Source organism: Hyla sarda, chromosome 1 (assembly GCF_029499605.1).
Source record: "Hyla sarda isolate aHylSar1 chromosome 1, aHylSar1.hap1, whole genome shotgun sequence".
Classification (NCBI taxonomy): Eukaryota; Metazoa; Chordata; class Amphibia; order Anura; family Hylidae; genus Hyla; species Hyla sarda.
Window position 1 is genome coordinate 2351305 of NC_079189.1, and position 18784 is coordinate 2370088.

General features: G+C 46.1%; 2 protein-coding genes across 3 annotated transcripts in view; one reads left to right on the forward strand and one right to left on the reverse strand.

Annotated features, from left to right (window-relative positions):
- Nucleotides 1–18784, reverse strand: part of LOC130283473 (zinc finger protein OZF-like) — a 58512-nt gene that overhangs the window by 37011 nt on the left and 2717 nt on the right. The window lies entirely within an intron of this gene.
- The window catches only part of LOC130302594 (oocyte zinc finger protein XlCOF7.1-like), a 61169-nt gene that overhangs the window by 21810 nt on the left and 20575 nt on the right, over nt 1–18784 (forward strand). Inside the window, exons 7-12 of the mRNA XM_056551717.1 lie at nt 4546–4637; nt 4716–4788; nt 4896–4987; nt 5116–5236; nt 9970–11058; nt 15849–15946. Coding sequence (XP_056407692.1) covers nt 4546–4637; nt 4716–4788; nt 4896–4987; nt 5116–5236; nt 9970–11058; nt 15849–15946 — 1565 coding nt within the window. The remainder of the gene's footprint in view (nt 1–4545; nt 4638–4715; nt 4789–4895; nt 4988–5115; nt 5237–9969; nt 11059–15848; nt 15947–18784) is intronic.

The following is an 18784-nucleotide window of genomic DNA, read 5'->3' on the forward strand; positions in this document are numbered from 1 at the left end:
TGTCCCATGCGTGTGCCCATAGGAACAGAAGAGCGGAGCATTTGCAGGAACTATGCTGCAAAACTAATGTGGGGGAACTATACTGCCAACCTAATGTGGGGCAACATACTGCCAACTTAATGTAGGGGAACATACTGCCAACTAATGTGGGGGAACATACTGCCTACCTAATGTGGGGGAAGTACAACCTAGTGTGAGGGAACTATACTTACTACCTAATGTGGGGGAACTATACTGCCAACCTAATGTGGGGGAACATACTGCCAACTTAATGTAGGGGAACATACTGCCAACTAATGTGGGGGAACATACTGCCTACCTAATGTGGGGGAAGTACAACCTAGTGTGAGGGAACTATACTTACTACCTAATGTGGGGGAACTATACTGCCAACCTAATGTGGGGGAACTATACTGCTCACCTAATATGGGGGAACTAAAACCTAATGTGGGGGAACTATACTGCCAACTTAATGTGGGGGAACTATACAAAAATATTAAATTGTACTATTCTGATCCCTGTAACTTTTATTTTTCTGTATATGGGGATGTATGAGGGTAATTTTTTTGCGCCGTGATTTTTAGTTTTTATCGGTACCATTTTTGTTTTGATGGGACTTTTCAATTGCTTTTAGATATTTTTTATGGTATTTGAAGTGACCAAAAATGTGCAAATCTGGTTAGTGCACTATTACGACTTTTGGGGCCCCACTTTTAATTTTGCCCAGGGCCACGCTAAGCCCAAAACCGGCCCTGCCCATAATCTAGCATTTACTGTGTGTTCATACATGTCCTGTTATTATCACTGTCACTGAAAATTGTAAATTAAATTATTTATGTATTATAATTATATAACATCAATGTAGTATTTTCTTTTAGTTTATATGTTAGTAATATTTGTATGATTGCATATATTTATTTTCCTTACATTTGGAACAATACCTGGTTGCGCTGTATATTATTGGGGATATTATTTTCCTGAATCTTTGTCATGTATACAGTACCTAAAGCATTTATAGAGCGGTGTAAAATAACTGTAACTGTAAGTTGTGAACTTTGAGAATATCATGGTTTACAAAGAAAGAAAGAAAACAAAACCCAGAATGCTCCAAAGGGAAACATAGTAACAGTTTGTAAGATTGAAAAAAGACAAGTGGCCGTCGCGTTCAACCGCGAGACACTATATTAGGCAGTAGTATTAATATTATGGCTGATGGGACACAATATTAGGCAGTGTTATTAATTTTATAGGTCTTGGAACGTAATATTAGGAGTTGGTATTAATGTTATGGCTGATGGAGCACAATAATAACCCCTTAAGGACCAAGGACGTACCGATACGTCCTGATTCCTCTTCCTTACTAAAACGCAGGGGCCACAGCAAGCTATTAACCTAAAGTGAAACTAAACTGCTGCCGGTTAGCTCAGGGGGCTGTTCGAGATCGCTGCGGCGAAATAGCGGCATCCCGAACAGTTATAGGGCACGAGGAGGGTCCCTTACCTACCTTCTGGTGTCCGATCGCCAAATGACTGCTCAGTGCCTGAGATCCAGGCATGAGCAGTCAAGTGGCAGAATCATTGATCTATGTTATCCTATGGGATAATAAAGGTCAATGTAAAAGATCAGTGTGTGCAGTGTTATAGTCTCCTATGGGATAATAATGATCAGTATAAGAGATCAGTGTGTGCAGTGTTATAGTCTCCTATAGGATAACAATGATCCGTATAAGATCAGTGTGTGCAGTGTTGAATCACCCCCCTTTTCCCATTTAAAAAAAAAAGCCAGTGTAAATAAAAATAAACATATGTGATATCGCCGTGTGAGGAAATGTCTCAATTATAAAAATATATAGTTAATTAAACTGCCCGGTCAACAGCGTACGCGCAAAAAAAATTCCAAAGTCCAAAATAGCGTATTTTTGGTCACTTTTTATATCATCAAAAAATTTATAAAAAGCAATCAAAAATTCTGATCAATACAAAAATGGTACCGATAAAAACTTCAGATCACTGCGCAAAAAATGAGCCCTCATACCGCCCCGTACCCTGAAAAATAAAGTTATAGGGGTCAGAAGATGACAATTTTAAACGTATAAATTTTTCTGCATGTAGTTATGATTTTTTCCAGAAGTACAACAAAATCAAACCTATATAAGTAGGGAATCATTTTAATCGTATGGACCTACAGAATAAAGCGAAGGTGTCATTTTTACCGAAAAATGTACTGCATAGAAACTGAAGCCCCCCAAAAGTTACAAAATGGCGTTTTATTCTTCAATTTTGTCGCACAATTTTTTTTTTCCTTTCACCGTATATTTTGGGGTAAAATGACTGATGTCATTACAAAGTAGAATTGGTGGCGCAAAAAATAAGCCATCATATGGATTTTAAGGTGCAAAATTGAAAGGGTTATAATTTTTTAAATGTAGGGAGGAAAAACTTGAAAGTGCAAAAATGGAAAAACGCACTGTCCTTAAGGGGTTAAGAGGCAGTATTAATGTTATGGCTGATGGGCCACAATATTAGGGGGTATAAATACTTACATCTAACATATACACACTATTCGGGGTATTCTGTGATTAAAAATCACCTGAAAAGAAGTTAGCAGAATAGTTTCTATGTACATATTTATCTAAAAATGTAGCTGTTAGACTAGAACCCATATAATTACATACAGCTATCATTTATGCCTTTCACTCTACAGTGAAAATGGTATTTAACTTAACAAATGTACAGAAGAAAACATCTTATTCTATGAAATGTGTTTGATATATGTATCAGAAACTATATAAAATGTATTTATCCCTACAAATGTAGAAACGCTCAAACATCTGGAATGCATTTAACTGACAGTCAAAAGGAATGACCAGCTTGTGGGTATTTTGTGTGAGAAGTATTTACAGTCATGTAAAAGCAGACTGTAATTCACAATGTATTTACAAACAAGGCTACCTAGCACTATGTGAAAACATTTATATAAAATGTATAGAACATTCATGGGATATAATCGCTGCCTCTCTGTGACCTAAAGAAATTGCACCCCATCCTTTTTACTATGAAATGTATACAATGACCGATTGCTGTTATACTATGAGCCCCGTGTATTTAACTGACAGTCAGAAGACTGATCAGCCTGTGGGAATTTTTTGTGAGAGGTACTATTTTTTATATGTTTTAAAAATTATATAAAATGTAGAAAATTCTTTGAAACTTGTTTGAATATATGATTACTTCTATTAATAAAGCTTTATAAAATGATACATTACTGTCTTTTAGGGGTGTGAATCGCCAAGAATTTGGCGATTCGAATCGCGATACCAGTGTGGCGATTCGATATATCGCGATATATCGCGATACCGTCTAGGTGACGATACATCGCGATATATCGCCCACCTGGGAGCATTCATAGATCCCAATAGACGCCGCTGTCAGCTTTGACAGCGGCGATCTAGTACTCCGGTGCTGCAAAATAAAATAAAACACACTTTATCTTACCTGCCAACGAGCCCCCGGAGCTCCGGTACAGGTGTTGGGTCCCCGGGCTGTATTCTTCTTACTTCCTGTTAGTCCCACGTCACATGGAGCTTCAGCCTATCACCAGCGGAGGCGGGACATCGCTGCGGCTGGTGATAGGCTGAAGCTCCATGTGACGTGCCGGACTAACAGGAAGTAAGAAGAATACAGCCCGGGGACCCAACACCTGTACCGGAGCTCCGCGGGCTCGTTGGCAGGTAAGAAAAGTGCGTTTTATTAAAAATTCCACATCCCTAAAAGAATCGATTCAAAAATATTTTGAATCGATTCTGTATCGGCAAATGAAAAATCGCGATTATCGCGAGAATCGATTTTTTCTTACATCCCTACTGTCTTTTACTATAAGAAATTTTTGCTACGCAGACTTATCAGAGCATGCTTACATATTACACAGGTTGTGGGGGGCCCCACACTATAGACATTCACATCCATTTAGGAGATTACGTGAGTGAATGTGAGAGAAAGGGGGGCGAAGCTATGCAGGGAAGGGGACATTCTGCTACTAAGACTTGTCGGGACATGTTTATATATTACTTGGGCGGCCCCACACTATAGACATTCACATCCATTTAGGAGACGTGGCGTGGCCTAGTGCTGGGAAGGGGCGTGACCTAGTGAGGCTCTGTTAGGAAAGGGGTGTGGCACCTGTCACTTTAATTCTGGTGGGCAGTTTGACAGACAGAATAAACTGACTAGACAGAATAAACCGACCAGTACAGAAAAAGGTAAAAAGCTAAACAGAAGTACCATAATAAGTCATTGCTATACAAATGACATGTGTGCACAGACATAGACTAGAGTGCAAGGTAAAAGTGAAATCATCTGCAAGCCACAAAGCCTAGAAATACACCCACTCCACTGCCGATTGGCCCAGGTCAGTAACTCTTACCTGACCAGGGAGCAGAATACACAGACTGATCAGGTGAGATTATTCTAGCTATCGTTGTCACTACCTAGTAACATAGAAATCTATCCAGCACTGATGTATTCATTCCCTGTGTGTTCCCTACAGATGGAGTCATTGATAGAAATCCACCCGAGAGGTGTCCCCGCCCTCTGTATTCCCAGGACTGTCCAGAGGGAAATGTCCCAGAGAAGCATCAGGTAGATGATGCTAAAGTCTCCAAAATATGATCATAAAGTGATTGAACCACAGATCAACTTACATTTTTATCTGTTTAGGGTAAAAATCTGATTGATATCAAGGTCGAGGATAAGGAAGAAGAGGAGACGGATTTCTGGGCCGATCAGCAGTGTAAGGAGGGGGAGACTTTTATTGGTGGAGGGTCTCCTAGATACTACTACACCCATCATCTGATCATCACATGGAATAATCTATTCATCACTGTGTGTTCCCTACAGATGGAGTCATTGATAGAAATCCACCCGAGAGGTGTCCCCGCCCTCTGTATTCCCAGGACTGTCCAGAGGGAAATGTCTCAGAGAAGCATCAGGTAGATGAGGCTGATCCTATATCTCTATAGGGGGTCCTGCAGTCATAGATGTGGGGATAGATTATGGGGGTCTCTTATGTTGATGTATTAGATGTTTCCTCCTAAAATTGTTCTATATGTCACATCAGGGTAGAATCCTTACTATTATTAAAGTGGAGGATGAAGCCGAAGAAGAATGGATGCTAAGTAGGGGCGATCATCCGTGTATGAGGGAAGTGAAGGAGGAAATTCCAGGAGGTGTCGTCCCAGGTAGGTAATAATTCCAGGAGGTGTTACCCCAGGTATGTAATAATTCCAGGAGGTGTTGGCCCAGGTGTGTAATAATTCCAGGAGGTGTTACCCCAGGTATGTAATAATTCCAGGAGGTGTTGGCCCAGGTGTGTAATAATTCCAGGAGGTGTTGGCCCAGGTGTGTAATAATTCCAGGAGGTGTTACCCCAGGTATGTAATAATTCCAGGAGGTGTTACCCCAGGTATGTAATAATTCCAGGAGATGTTGTCCCAGGTATGTAGTAATTCCAGGAGGTGTTGTCCCAGGTATGTAATATTTCCAGGAGGTGTTACTCCAGGTATGTAGTAATGGATTACAGTGGGAATTCCGAGGTTTCTTCAGGGGAGGCTCCACCTTAGATCTACATTACATTAACCCTTCAGGCCCCAGTGATCCCCTGTGTTATGTATAGTCAGGACCTGAGGGAGGTGACTATATAGAGATCCTCTCCAAGGTCCTCTATGGGTCCTGTCATGCTCCAGGTAGAACACTAGGGGCAGCATCAGGATTTGGGGTCATCAATCTACAGGATGAAACATCAGGTAATTAGCCCCATGATAGATGTCATTTGGGCCCCTCTGACACTTGTCTTTTAGTTTTGACAATTTGAATCCCAGGATGATTGTTTTATACTGACGACTTCCGGCCTAAAAAAGGCCCCAAGACCTGTAGTGATACCTGTTATAACTTAATAATTTGGGTCATCACAGAAGCAGCGATACCAGTCATGTGGGCGACAGAAGGGGTTGTTCCTCACTAGGAGACTTGAACATGCAGTGTAAATGTCTATGGGAGGGGGCGTGACGACTAGTACATGGGTGTGAATGGAGGGGGCGTTACGACTAGTACATGGGTGTGGATGGAGGGGGCGTGACGACTAGTACATGGGTGTGGATGGAGGGGGCGTGACGACTAGTACATGGGTGTGAATGGAGGGGACGTGACGACTAGTACATGGGTGTGAATGGAGGGGGCGTGACGATTAATACATGGGTGTGGATGGAGGGGGCGTTACGACTAGTACATGGGTGTGGATGGAGGGGGCGTGACGATTAGTACATGGGTGTGGATGGAGGGGGCGTGACGACTAGTACATGGGTGTGAATGGAGGGGGCGTGACGACTAGTACATGGGTGTGAATGGAGGGGGCGTGGCGACTAGTACATGGGTGTGAATGGAGGGGGGCGTGACGACTAGTACATGGGTGTGAATGGAGGGGGCGTGGAGACTAGTACATGGGTGTGGATGGAGGGGGCGTTACGACAAGTACATGGGTGTGGATGGAGGGGGCGTGACTACTAGTACATGGGTGTGAATGGAGGGGGGCGTGACGACTAGTACATGGGTGTGAATGGAGGGGGCGTGACGACTAGTACATGGGTGTGAATGGAGGGGGGCGTGACGACTAGTACATGGGTGTGAATGGAGGGGGCGTGGAGACTAGTACATGGGTGTGAATGGAGGGGGCGTTACGATTAGTACATGGGTGTGGATGGAGGGGGGCGTGACGACTAGTACATGGGTGTGAATGGAGGGGGGCGTGACGACTAGTACATGGGTGTGAATGGAGGGGGCGTGGAGACTAGTACATGGGTGTGAATGGAGGGGGCGTGATGACTAGTACATGGGTGTGAATGGAGGGGGCGTGACGACTAGTACATGGGTGTGAATGGAGGGGGCGTGACGACTAGTACATGGGTGTGAATGGAGGGGGCGTGACGACTAGTACATAGGTGTGAATGGAGGGGGCGTGACGACTAGTACATAGGTGAGAATGGAGGGGGCGTGATGACTAGTACATGGGTGTGAATGGAGGGGGCGTGACGACTAGTACATGGGTGTGGATGGAGGGGGCGTGACGACTAGTACGTGGGTGTGGATGGAGGGGGCGTGACGACTAGTACATGGGTGTGAATGGAGGGGGCGTGGCAGCTGGCATCCCTCTGTGCACCGAATGACCGGGGTGACGCAGCGGAGATCGCAGGGGTCCCCAGCAGCAGGACCCACATCCTTTGGATAGGGGATAAGATATTTCCAACAGAGTACCCCTTTAAGCTTCTCGGGGTTGGTGTGCGGATCAGTTAGGTCTGGGCAGATCTTTTTTGCTGGGATCGGTGTGTTCCCCTGGCCGAGCTCACCAGCCCTAGCTTAGTTAAAGGGGTATTCCAGCCATAGACCTCTTATCCCCTAGGATAAAAGATCCAAAGGATAGGGGATGAGTTGTCTGATCTCTTTGACCCCTGCCCCAAAACCCCCCCGGTATCTCCGTGCTGCCCCCATATTCTATGCTAGGCTGCTGCTCCAGTCTCTGAAACCTCTGTATTTCTGGGACTAGAGATGTGACCTCACGCCACACCCCCTTGTGTCGTAATGCCACGCCCCCTCCATTCATGTCAATGGGAGGGGGCGTGGCGGCAGTCACGCCCCCTCTCATAGACATGAATGGAGGGGGCGTGGCGTGACATCTCCAGTCCCAGAAACACAGAGGTTTCTGAGACTGGAACAGCAGCCCGGCATAGAATACAGCCTCCAGCATCGCCCCACCCCCCCTCGATCAGACATCCTATCCCCCCCTCTTTTGAACGGGGCAGCAGCCGTGATGAGGACAGGGGAACGGGGCAGCGGAGTGCTGCACCAGGTGTCGGATACATTAAAAGAGTCCCCGATACCATGCAGATCCCTGGTATCGGCCCCGATACCGATACTAGCATCAGTATCGGGACATCCCTAGTTCTCTCCATAAGGTAGAGTCTCCGGAAGAGAAGATAAGTGTTTTGGTTTTTTTCGGCAAGCCTTGCCACCAGAAGATCCCCTTTAAGTGGCATTCCCAGTTGTAATAAGTTATTTCTGCATTTGCTCCTGAATTGCTCCTTGCTTGATCTATCCTGTGAATTATGACCCTTAGCTAAGTGACCTGACTATTCTTCTGTTTTCCTTATTAGTACTGCAAGCTCTCTAGATTTGGATTCTGTCAACTTCCCCTTTTTTGTTTCTAGTTCCACGCCTGTTAACCCATCGTGTCCTGACCTGCTTCCCTGACTTCTGTACAGTGTGTGCTTATTGTATTGGAGATAGTAGTAGATAGTAGATTAGGGTCCGGCGCCGTGGTTAGGGGGGGCATGCTAAAAAAAAAGGTGGGCACCCCAAAAGGCAGGAACATGTTATCTGCTGCCATTAGACCTACAGGAAATAATGAAAGTAAACATGGGGTATCATTGTATAGAACGATTACATCATTAAAGAGAACCTCTCATGATCTTGTTTTACAATCCTCCCAGTTCACTGCCCCCATATTGATAAACCACCCCCTGCCTTTATTTTTATTATTTTTTAGTTTTCTACCTTCATATTTTTCTGTATTTTCTGCCCAGTCAGATTCACAGACTGGGAAGGGGCGTTCCCCAGTAGACTGAAGCCATACAGGGGAGAACTTCCTCCCTCACTCTGCTACACAAAACTCAGAGCAGTTCAGTGTGAGATGAGCTATGATTGGCTAAGGCTGTACAAGGGTGTGTGTGTGTATTAGGGATCGACCGACTATCGGTTTGGCCGATATTCACGATTTTGGACGTTATCGATATCGGCAATTACCTTGCCAATAATAACCCCCCCCCCCACAACACCGCACGCCACCCCTCCTCCATCCCCTGTTTTATAATTACCTGTTCCTGGGGTCTGGGGCCCGTGCTACTTCAGGCTCCTGCTGCGGGGAGGCAATGGGGCAGCTGCGGTGGGGGAGGCAATGGGGCGGCGTGCGGTTTGCAGTGGGGGTCAGCGGCGGTGGTTGGGAGGACCCCCAGACAGGCAGGTCTCTGGCCCAGCAAAAGCTGCTGCAGTTCATTGATTTAAAGGAGAAATAGCCGATAACTTATAGCGGAATATCGGCCTGAAAGGCCCCAGATTATCGGCCCTAAAAAATCAATATCGGTCGATCCCTAGTGTGTATATATCTCAACCAAACCCTCTTTTCTCAGCCTGAATTCTTAGAACGGATTGATCAAGGCTTTGAAGACCCTTTATTACAGATTATGATCGATAACCTCACTACATCCTATAGATCAGGGGCCCCCAACAGTCCTTAGGGCCCACCTACAATCTAGAATATGAGTTTTTCCCTGTTCGATTTCCCCTTGTGTCATCCGCCACGCCCCCTCCATTCATGTCTTTTTTATAACATGTTAGGACATATAAATATTAAATCTTCCTTCATACAATATATCAAAGTTATAAAAAGCAATAAAAAAATTTTTATTTGTAATTTCCTACAATGGTGTCTTAGTAACTAGTAAATTTTTAAAAATATCTGGGTTTTAAAATACAAGCCAAGCAGCAGCAGCCTAGTGTTACCATTATGAGATAGAGAGAGAGAGATATTTTTCAATTTACAGGGGTACTCCGGTGCTCCAGCGTTCTCAAGATTTTGTTCAGAACGCTTGGAGCCGTAAGCAGTGATGTCACGGCCACGCCCCCTCCATTCATGTCTATGGAGGGGGGCGTGGCTATGACATCACGACCAGTGCCGCAGGAACCCGGCATTTGTTTAGTATGCTGGGTGCTGTGGGAGATCGCGGTGGGCCCCAGCAGCGGGACCCCCACGATCAGACATCTTATCCCCTATTCTATTGTAGTTAAGTTCGGTTGAAATCTAGTAGAAATGTTAAAAATGTATTTAAACAAAAGTCTCAAAATCAATTTTTTTAAATCCTAACAGAAAACCCCAGTATGAGCTCCGAGGGAAACTTCATGTTATCCCTAATAACTAAAGATGAAGATATGATGGAGCGCTCCTCAGGAGAAGACCTCCTTACCCCTAATGTCCATCCAGATCTATCCTATAATAATCCACCTGATCATGAGGAACCTTCTCCTGACCAACCACACATTGTTACCACAAGGACAGATCATTTCATTGATGAAAGCGGAAGAGATCTTTTTACACACAGGAAAAGTCAAGCAGGAGAGAAGCCGTATTCATGTTCAGAATGTGGAAAATGCTTCACATATAGATCGAAGCTCATTTTACACGAGAGAATTCACACAGGAGAAAAGCCGTACTCCTGTTCAGAATGTGGGAAATGTTTCATACAGAAATCTCAACTTGTCACACACGCGAGAACTCACACAGGAGTGAAGCCATATTCATGTGGAGAATGTGGGAAAAGTTTTACAGATAAATCAGATCTAGTCAGACACGAGAGAATTCACACAGGAGAAAAGCCGTATTCATGTGCAGAATGTGGGAAATGTTTTATACAGAAATCAACTCTTGCTGCACATGAGAGAATTCATGCAGGAGGAAAGCTATTCTCGTGCGTAGAATGTGGGAAATGTTTTAAAGATAAATTGAGTCTTGTTATACATAGGCAAAGCCACACAGGGGAGACAGAATATCCATGTTCGCAGTGTGGCAAATGTTTTATACACAAAGCACATCTTATTATACATAAGAGAAGTCACACAGGAGAGAAGCCGTATTCATGTTCGGAATGCGGGAAATGTTTTACAATTAGATCAGATCTTATTATACATGAGAGGAGTCACACAGGAGAGAAGCCGTATTCTTGTTTGCCTTGTGGGAAATGTTTTATAAGCAAATCCAATCTTATTAGGCACGAGAGAAGTCATGCAGGAGAGAAGCCTTATTCATGTTCGGAATGTGGGAAATGTTTTACCAGGAAGTCGAGTCTCGATAGACACGAGAGAAATCACAGAGGAGACAAGCCACATACATGTTCACTATGTCCGAAACGTTATACAGAAAGATCTCTTCTCGAGAAGCACCTGAAAACCCATGCAAGGAGTACGTCATTTTGATGTTCTGCATGTGGAAAATGTTTTAAAAGAAAAAAAAAATCCATAATTTCGTTGGAAATATAATCCTGTTTGGGTGGAATTTTATTTTCAAGGTGAACTGTGAGCTGGATCCATGAAGCCGAAATGTCACCATGAACCTGGATTATTACTGTATTAATACATTTTATATAGTGCTGACATATTCCACAGCGCTGTACAGAGTTTAACACGGTCTCTGTGGCCACTGGCATTCACGATCCACACTATGTTTTTATACAATATGGGTGAAAACTGGCGAAAACCCACAAAATCTTAAAACACACTGTGTCTTTGGTCCCTCTAAAGAAGTCGTCTCCAAAATGTGAACCTCCAGCCGTTGCAAAACTACAACTCCCAGCATGCCGGAAAGCCAACTGGAGGTCCACTGTTTGGAGACCACTGTTCTAAAGCAGCAACGTTAACCAGTGAGCCACTGGACTGTATTCAAAAATACACTAACGCTGCAGAACAATTCGGACTGATGAATAAAAAAAAAAAAATTAATTAATTAACCCTATGTAAACTTGTTCTTTTTAACATGTTTGGACATATAAATATTTAATCTTCCTTCATACAATATATAAATATAACAGTGATGGAAATAAAAAGCAATAAACAATTTTAATTTGTAATTTGCTGCAGTGGTGTATTGGTAACTAGTACATTTTATAAATATTTGGGTTTTAAAATACAAGCCAAGCAGCAGCAGCCTAGTATTACCATTACCATATATATCTATGGGGAGAGTGAGGAAAAAAATACATTTTTCACTTTAAAGGGGTGCTACAGCAGTCTGAACATTTTGTTCAGAACGCTTGGAACCGGAGGCCGTGACAACACAGCCACGCCCCCTCCATTCATGTCTATGGTAGGGGGCGTGGCTGTGCAAACACACCCCCTCCCATAGATATGAATAGAGGGGGCATGGTGTGATGTCACGAGGGGTGTGTGGCTGTGACGTCACGACCACTCCCAAAAGAGCCCATAGTTTGTGAGCCTGCCCCTTCCCGTGATGGAGCCACTCCCAGCAATCATAGACATCACTTACCCCACCCAGGCAGCTCCTACCCATTAACGGCCCCTAAATTGTGCTCTACCGGGACTGAGCTGGAGGGGAGAAGAGTCCTGTGCCCTCCTTCCTGGGGCTCTTCCAGGGCATCACGGGTACAAAGGCGGAGCTACGTAAAAAAGTTGTGACACGGGGAGATGTGGGGACATTAATGACTGTGACACGGGGGAGATGGGGGCTGGATACGGGGACACTAATGGCTGACTCCGGGGAGATGTTGGGACACAAATTTCTGTGACACGGGGGAGATGCGGGGACACTAATGACTGACACGGGGAGATGCAGGGACACTAATGTTTGTGACACGGGGGAGATGGGGGGTTGATGCAGGGACACTAATGACTGACACGGGGACACTAATGACTGACACGGGGACACTAATGACTGACATGGGGGAGATGTGGGGACACTAAGGTCTGTGACACGGGAGAGATGGGGGGGTTGATGCAGGGACACTAATGACTGACATGGGGTTAATGTGGGGACACTAATGTCTGACACGGGGGAGATGTGGGGACACTAATGACTGACACGGGAGATGCGGGGACACTAATGTCTGTGACACGGGGGGTTGATGCGGGGACACTAATGACTGACATGGGGGGTTGATGTGGTGACACTAATGACTGTGATACCGGGGAGATGCGGGGACACTAATGACTGTGACACGGGGGAAATGCGGGGACACTAATGACTGTGACATGGGGAGTTGATGTGGGGACACTAATGACTGACATGGGGGGTTGATGTGGGGACACTAATGACTGTGACACGGGGGAGATGCGGGGACACTAATGACTGTGACATGGGGGGGTTGATGTGGGGACACTAATGACTGTGACATGGGGAGTTGATGTGGGGACACTAATGACTGTGACATGGGGGGTTGATGTGTGGACACTAATGACTGTGACATGGGGAGTTGATGTGGGGACACTAATGACTGTGACATGGGGGGTTGATGTGGGGACACTAATGACTGTGACACGGGAGAGATGTGGGGACACTAATGACTGTGACATGGGAGAGATGTGGGGACACTAATGACTGACATGGGGGGGTTGATGTGGGGACACTAATGACTGACATGGGGAGTTGATGTGGGGACACTAATGACTGTGACATGGGGGGTTGATGTAGGGACACTAATGACTGTGACACGGGAGAGATGTGGGGACACTAATGACTGTGACATCGAAGAGATGTGGGGACACTAATGACTGTGACATGGGGGGGTTGATGTGGGGACACTAATGACTGACATGGGGTGTTGATGTGGGGACACTAATGACTGTGACATGGGGGGTTGATGTAGGGACACTAATGACTGTGACACGGGAGAGATGTGGGGACACTAATGACTGTGACATCGAAGAGATGTGGGGACACTAATGACTTACATGGGGGGTTCATGCGGGGACATTAATGTCTGTGACATGTGGGGGTTGATGTGGGGACACTAATGACTGACATGGGGGAGATGTGGGGACACTAATGTCTGTGACATGGGAGACATGGGGGGACACTAATGTCTGTGACATGGGGGGTTGATGTGGGGACACTAATGACTGACATGGGGGAGATGTGGGGACACTAATGTCTGTGACATGGGAGAGATGGGGGGACACTAATGTCTGACATGGGGGGTTGATGTGGGGACACTAATGTCTATGACATGGGAGAGATGGGGGGACACTAATGTCTGTGACACAGGGGAGATGTGGGGACACTAATGTCTGTGACAGACGTAGAGATCTTTGGACAGCTGAGCGCCATCCCCCCCAAGTGATCTCCATAGAGGAGTCATGGGGCCCATAGGGAATATTCCTACCCTGTGAATAAGTCATACATTTCCTGGATGGATAACAATGTTAGATTTGGGGCGGTCCCATATACAGGGACTGATGTATATACTCTGCGTGTGACCATCTAACAGCAGCTACACCGGATAATCAATCATCTTTACAGCAGCTACACCGGATAACCAATCATCTTTACAGCAGCTACACCGGATAATCAATCATCTTTACAGCAGCTACACCGGATAACCAATCATCTTTACAGCAGCTACACCGGATAATCAATCATCTAACAGCAGCTACACCGGATAATCAATCATCTTTACAGCAGCTACACCGGATAATGAATCATCTTTACAGCAGCTACACCGGATAATGAATCATCTAACAGCAGCTACACCGGATAATGAATCATCTTTACAGCAGCTACACCGGATAATGAATCATCTTTACAGCAGCTACAACAGATAATGAATCATCTTTACAGCAGCTACACCGGATAATGAATCATCTTTACAGCAGCTACACCGGATAATGAATCATCTTTACAGCAGCTACACCGGATAATGAATCATCTTTACAGCAGCTACAACAGATAATGAATCATCTTTACAGCAGCTACACCGGATAATGAATCATCTTTACAGCAGCTACACCGGATAATGAATCATCTTTACAGCAGCTACACCGGATAATGAATCATCTTTACAGCAGCTACACCGGATAATGAATCATCTTTACAGCAGCTACACCGGATAATCAATCATCTTTACAGCAGCTACACCGGATAATGAATCATCTTTACAGCAGCTACACCGGATAATGAATCATCTAACAGCAGCTACACCGGATAATGAATCATCTTTACAGCAGCTACACCGGATAATGAATCATCTTTACAGCAGCTACACCGGATAATCAATCATCTTTACAGCAGCTACACCGGATAATGAATCATCTTTACAGCAGCTACAACGGATAATGAATCATCTTTACAGCAGCTACACCGGATAATGAATCATCTTTACAGCAGCTACACCGGATAATGAATCATCTTTACAGCAGCTACACCGGATAATGAATCATCTAACAGCAGCTACACCGGATAATCAATCATCTTTACAGCAGCTACACCGGATAATGAATCATCTTTACAGCAGCTACACCGGATAATGAATCATCTTTACAGCAGCTACACCGGATAATGAATCATCTTTACAGCAGCTACACCGGATAATGAATCATCTTTACAGCAGCTACACCGGATAATGAATCATCTAACAGCAGCTACACCGGATAATGAATCATCTTTACAGCAGCTACACCGGATAATGAATCATCTAACAGCAGCTACACCGGATAATCAATCATCTTTACAGCAGCTACACCGGATAATGAATCATCTTTACAGCAGCTACACCGGATAATGAATCATCTTTACAGCAGCTACACCGGATAATGAATCATCTTTACAGCAGCTACACCGGATAATCAATCATCTTTACAGCAGCTACACCGGATAATCAATCATCTTTACAGCAGCTACACCGGATAATCAATCATCTTTACAGCAGCTACACCGGATAATCAATCATCTAACAGCAGCTACACCGGATAATCAATCATCTTTACAGCAGCTACACCGGATAATCAATCATCTTTACAGCAGCTACACCGGATAATCAATCATCTTTACAGCAGCTACACCGGATAATGAATCATCTTTACAGCAGCTACACCGGATAATGAATCATCTTTACAGCAGCTACACCGGATAATGAATCATCTTTACAGCAGCTACACCGGATAATGAATCATCTTTACAGCAGCTACACCGGATAATGAATCATCATTACAGCAGCTACACCGGATAATCAATCATCTTTACAGCAGCTACACCGGATAATCAATCATCTTTACAGCAGCTACACCGGATAATCAATCATCTTTACCATAAGGATCTGTGGAACATTCTACCTGAGGAACTGGTCAGAGCAGATAAAGGTGAGGGCTTCACTTCAGGCTTAGATACATTCACTACAGGCCTAGATACATTCACTACAGGCTTAGAAACATTAAATACAAACTTAGGTACATTCACTACAGGCTTAGATACATTCACTACAGGCTTAGATACATTAAGTACAAGCTTAGATACATTCACTACAGGCTTAGATACATTAAGTACAAGCTCCCCTTCATCCTCCCATACCCCTCCACTTAATCCACTCGTACCCATCAACTTTATTTACCTGTACCCCTCCTCATCATTCCACAGTACCTTTTCCCCTTCATCTCACCATACCCCTCCTCTTCATCTCCCCATACCCCTCCTCTCCATCTCCCCATACCCCTCCTCTTCATCTCCCCATACCCCTCCTCATCATTCCACAGTACCTTTTCCACTTCATCTCACCACACCCCTCCTCTTCATCTCCCCATACCCCTCCTCTTCATCTCCCCATACCCCTCCTCTTCATCTCCCCATACCCCTCCTCTTCATCTCCCCATACCCCTCCTCTTCATCTCCCCATACCCCTCCTCTTCATCTCCCCATACCCCTCCTCTTCATCTCCCCATACCCCTCCTCTTCATCTCCCCATACCCCTCCTCTTCATCTCCCCATACCCCTCCTCTTCATCTCCCCATACCTCTCCTCTTCATCTCACCGCACCCCTCCTCTTCATCTCACCACACCCCTCCTCTTCATCTCACCACACCCCTCCTCTTCATCTCACCACACCCCTCCTCTTCATCTCACCACACCCCTCCTCTTCATCTCACCACACCCCCCCTCTTCATCACACCACACCCCTCCTCTTCATCACACCACACCCCTCCTCTTCATCACACCACACCCCTCCTCTTCATCACACCACACCCCTCCTCTTCATCTCACCACACCCCTCCTCTTCATCTCACCACACCCCTCCTCTTCATCTCACCATACCCCTCCTCTTCATCTCACCATACCCCTCCTCTTCATCTCACCATACCCCTCCTCTTCATCTCACCATACCCCTCCTCTTCATCTCACCACACCCCTCCTCTTCATCACACCACACCCCTCCTCATCATCTCCCCGTACCCCTCCTCTTCATCTCCCCGTACCCCTCCTCTTCATCTCCCCGTACCCCTCCTCTTCATTTCCCCGTACCCCTCCTCTTCATTTCCCCGTACCCCTCCTCTTCCTCTCACCGTACCCCTCCTCTTCCTCTCACCATACCCCTCCTCTTCCTCTCACCATACCCCTCCTCTTCCTCTCACCATACCCCTCCTCTTCCTCTCACCATACCCCTCCTCTTCCTCTCACCATACCCCTCCTCTTCCTCTCACCATACCCCTCCTCTTCCTCTCACCATACCCCTCCTCTTCCTCTCACCATACCCCTCCTCTTCCTCTCACCATACCCCTCCTCTTCCTCTCACCATACCCCTCCTCTTCCTCTCACCATACCCCTCCTCTTCCTCTCACCATACCCCTCCTCTTCCTCTCACCATACCCCTCCTCTTCCTCTCACCATACCCCTCCTCTTCCTCTCACCATACCCCTCCTCTTCATCTCACCATACCCCTCCTCTTCATTTCCCCATACCCCTCCTCTTCATCTCCCCATACCCCTCCTCTTCATCTCACCATACCCCTCCTCTTCATCACACCACACCCCTCCTTTTCATCACACCACACCCCTCCTCTTCATCACACCACACCCCTCCTCTTCATCTCACCAAACCCCTCCTCTTCATCACACCACACCCCTCCTCTTCATCTCACCACACCTCTCCTCTTCATCTCCCCATACCCCTCCTCTTCATCACACCACACCCCTCCTCTTCATCACACCACACCCCTCCTCTTCATCACACCACACCCCTCCTCTTCATCTCACCACACCCCTCCTCTTCATCACACCACACCCCTCCTCTTCATCACACCACACCCCTCCTCTTCATCACACCACACCCCTCCTCTTCATCTCACAATACCCCTCCTCTTCATCACACCGTACCCCTCCTCTTCATCACACCATACCCCTCCTCTTCATCTCACCATACCCCTCCTCCTCCATCTCACCATACCCCTCCCCTTCATCTCATCGTACCGCTCCCCTCTCCTTCCTTGCTCGGCTATCAGGTGTCATTTGACAGCTGTAGCCAATCAGAAGCCTCGCCATGATGCTCCATACTCAGAAATACTTCGTGTCCCAGCCGAGGCAGCAGATTGGCTACGACGGTCAACTGACGTACGCTGCTTTTTAATCCCCATACCCCTCCTCTTCATCTCACCACACCCCTCCTCTTCATCACACCACACCCCTCCTCTTAATCTCACCACACCCCTCCTCTTCATCACACCATATCCCTCCTCTTCATCTCACCACACCCCTCCTCTTCATCTCACCACACCCCTCCTCTTCGTCTCACCACACCCCTCCTCTTCGTCTCACCACACCCCTCCTCTTCATCTCACCACACCCCTCCTCTTCATCTCACCACACCCCTCCTCTTCATCTCCCCATACCCCTCCACTTCATCTCACCATACCCCTCCTCTTCATCTCACCACACCCCTCCTCTTCATCTCACCACACCCCTCCTCTTCATCTCACCACACCCCTCCTCTTCATCTCACCACACCCCTCCTCTTCATCTCACCACACCCCTCCTCTTCATCTCACCACACCCCTCCTCTTCATCTCACCACACCCCTCCTCTTCATCTCACCACACCCCTCCTCTTCATCTCACCACACCCCTCCTCTTCATCTCACCACACCCCTCCTCTTCATCTCCCCATACCCCTCCACTTCATCTCACCATACCCCTCCT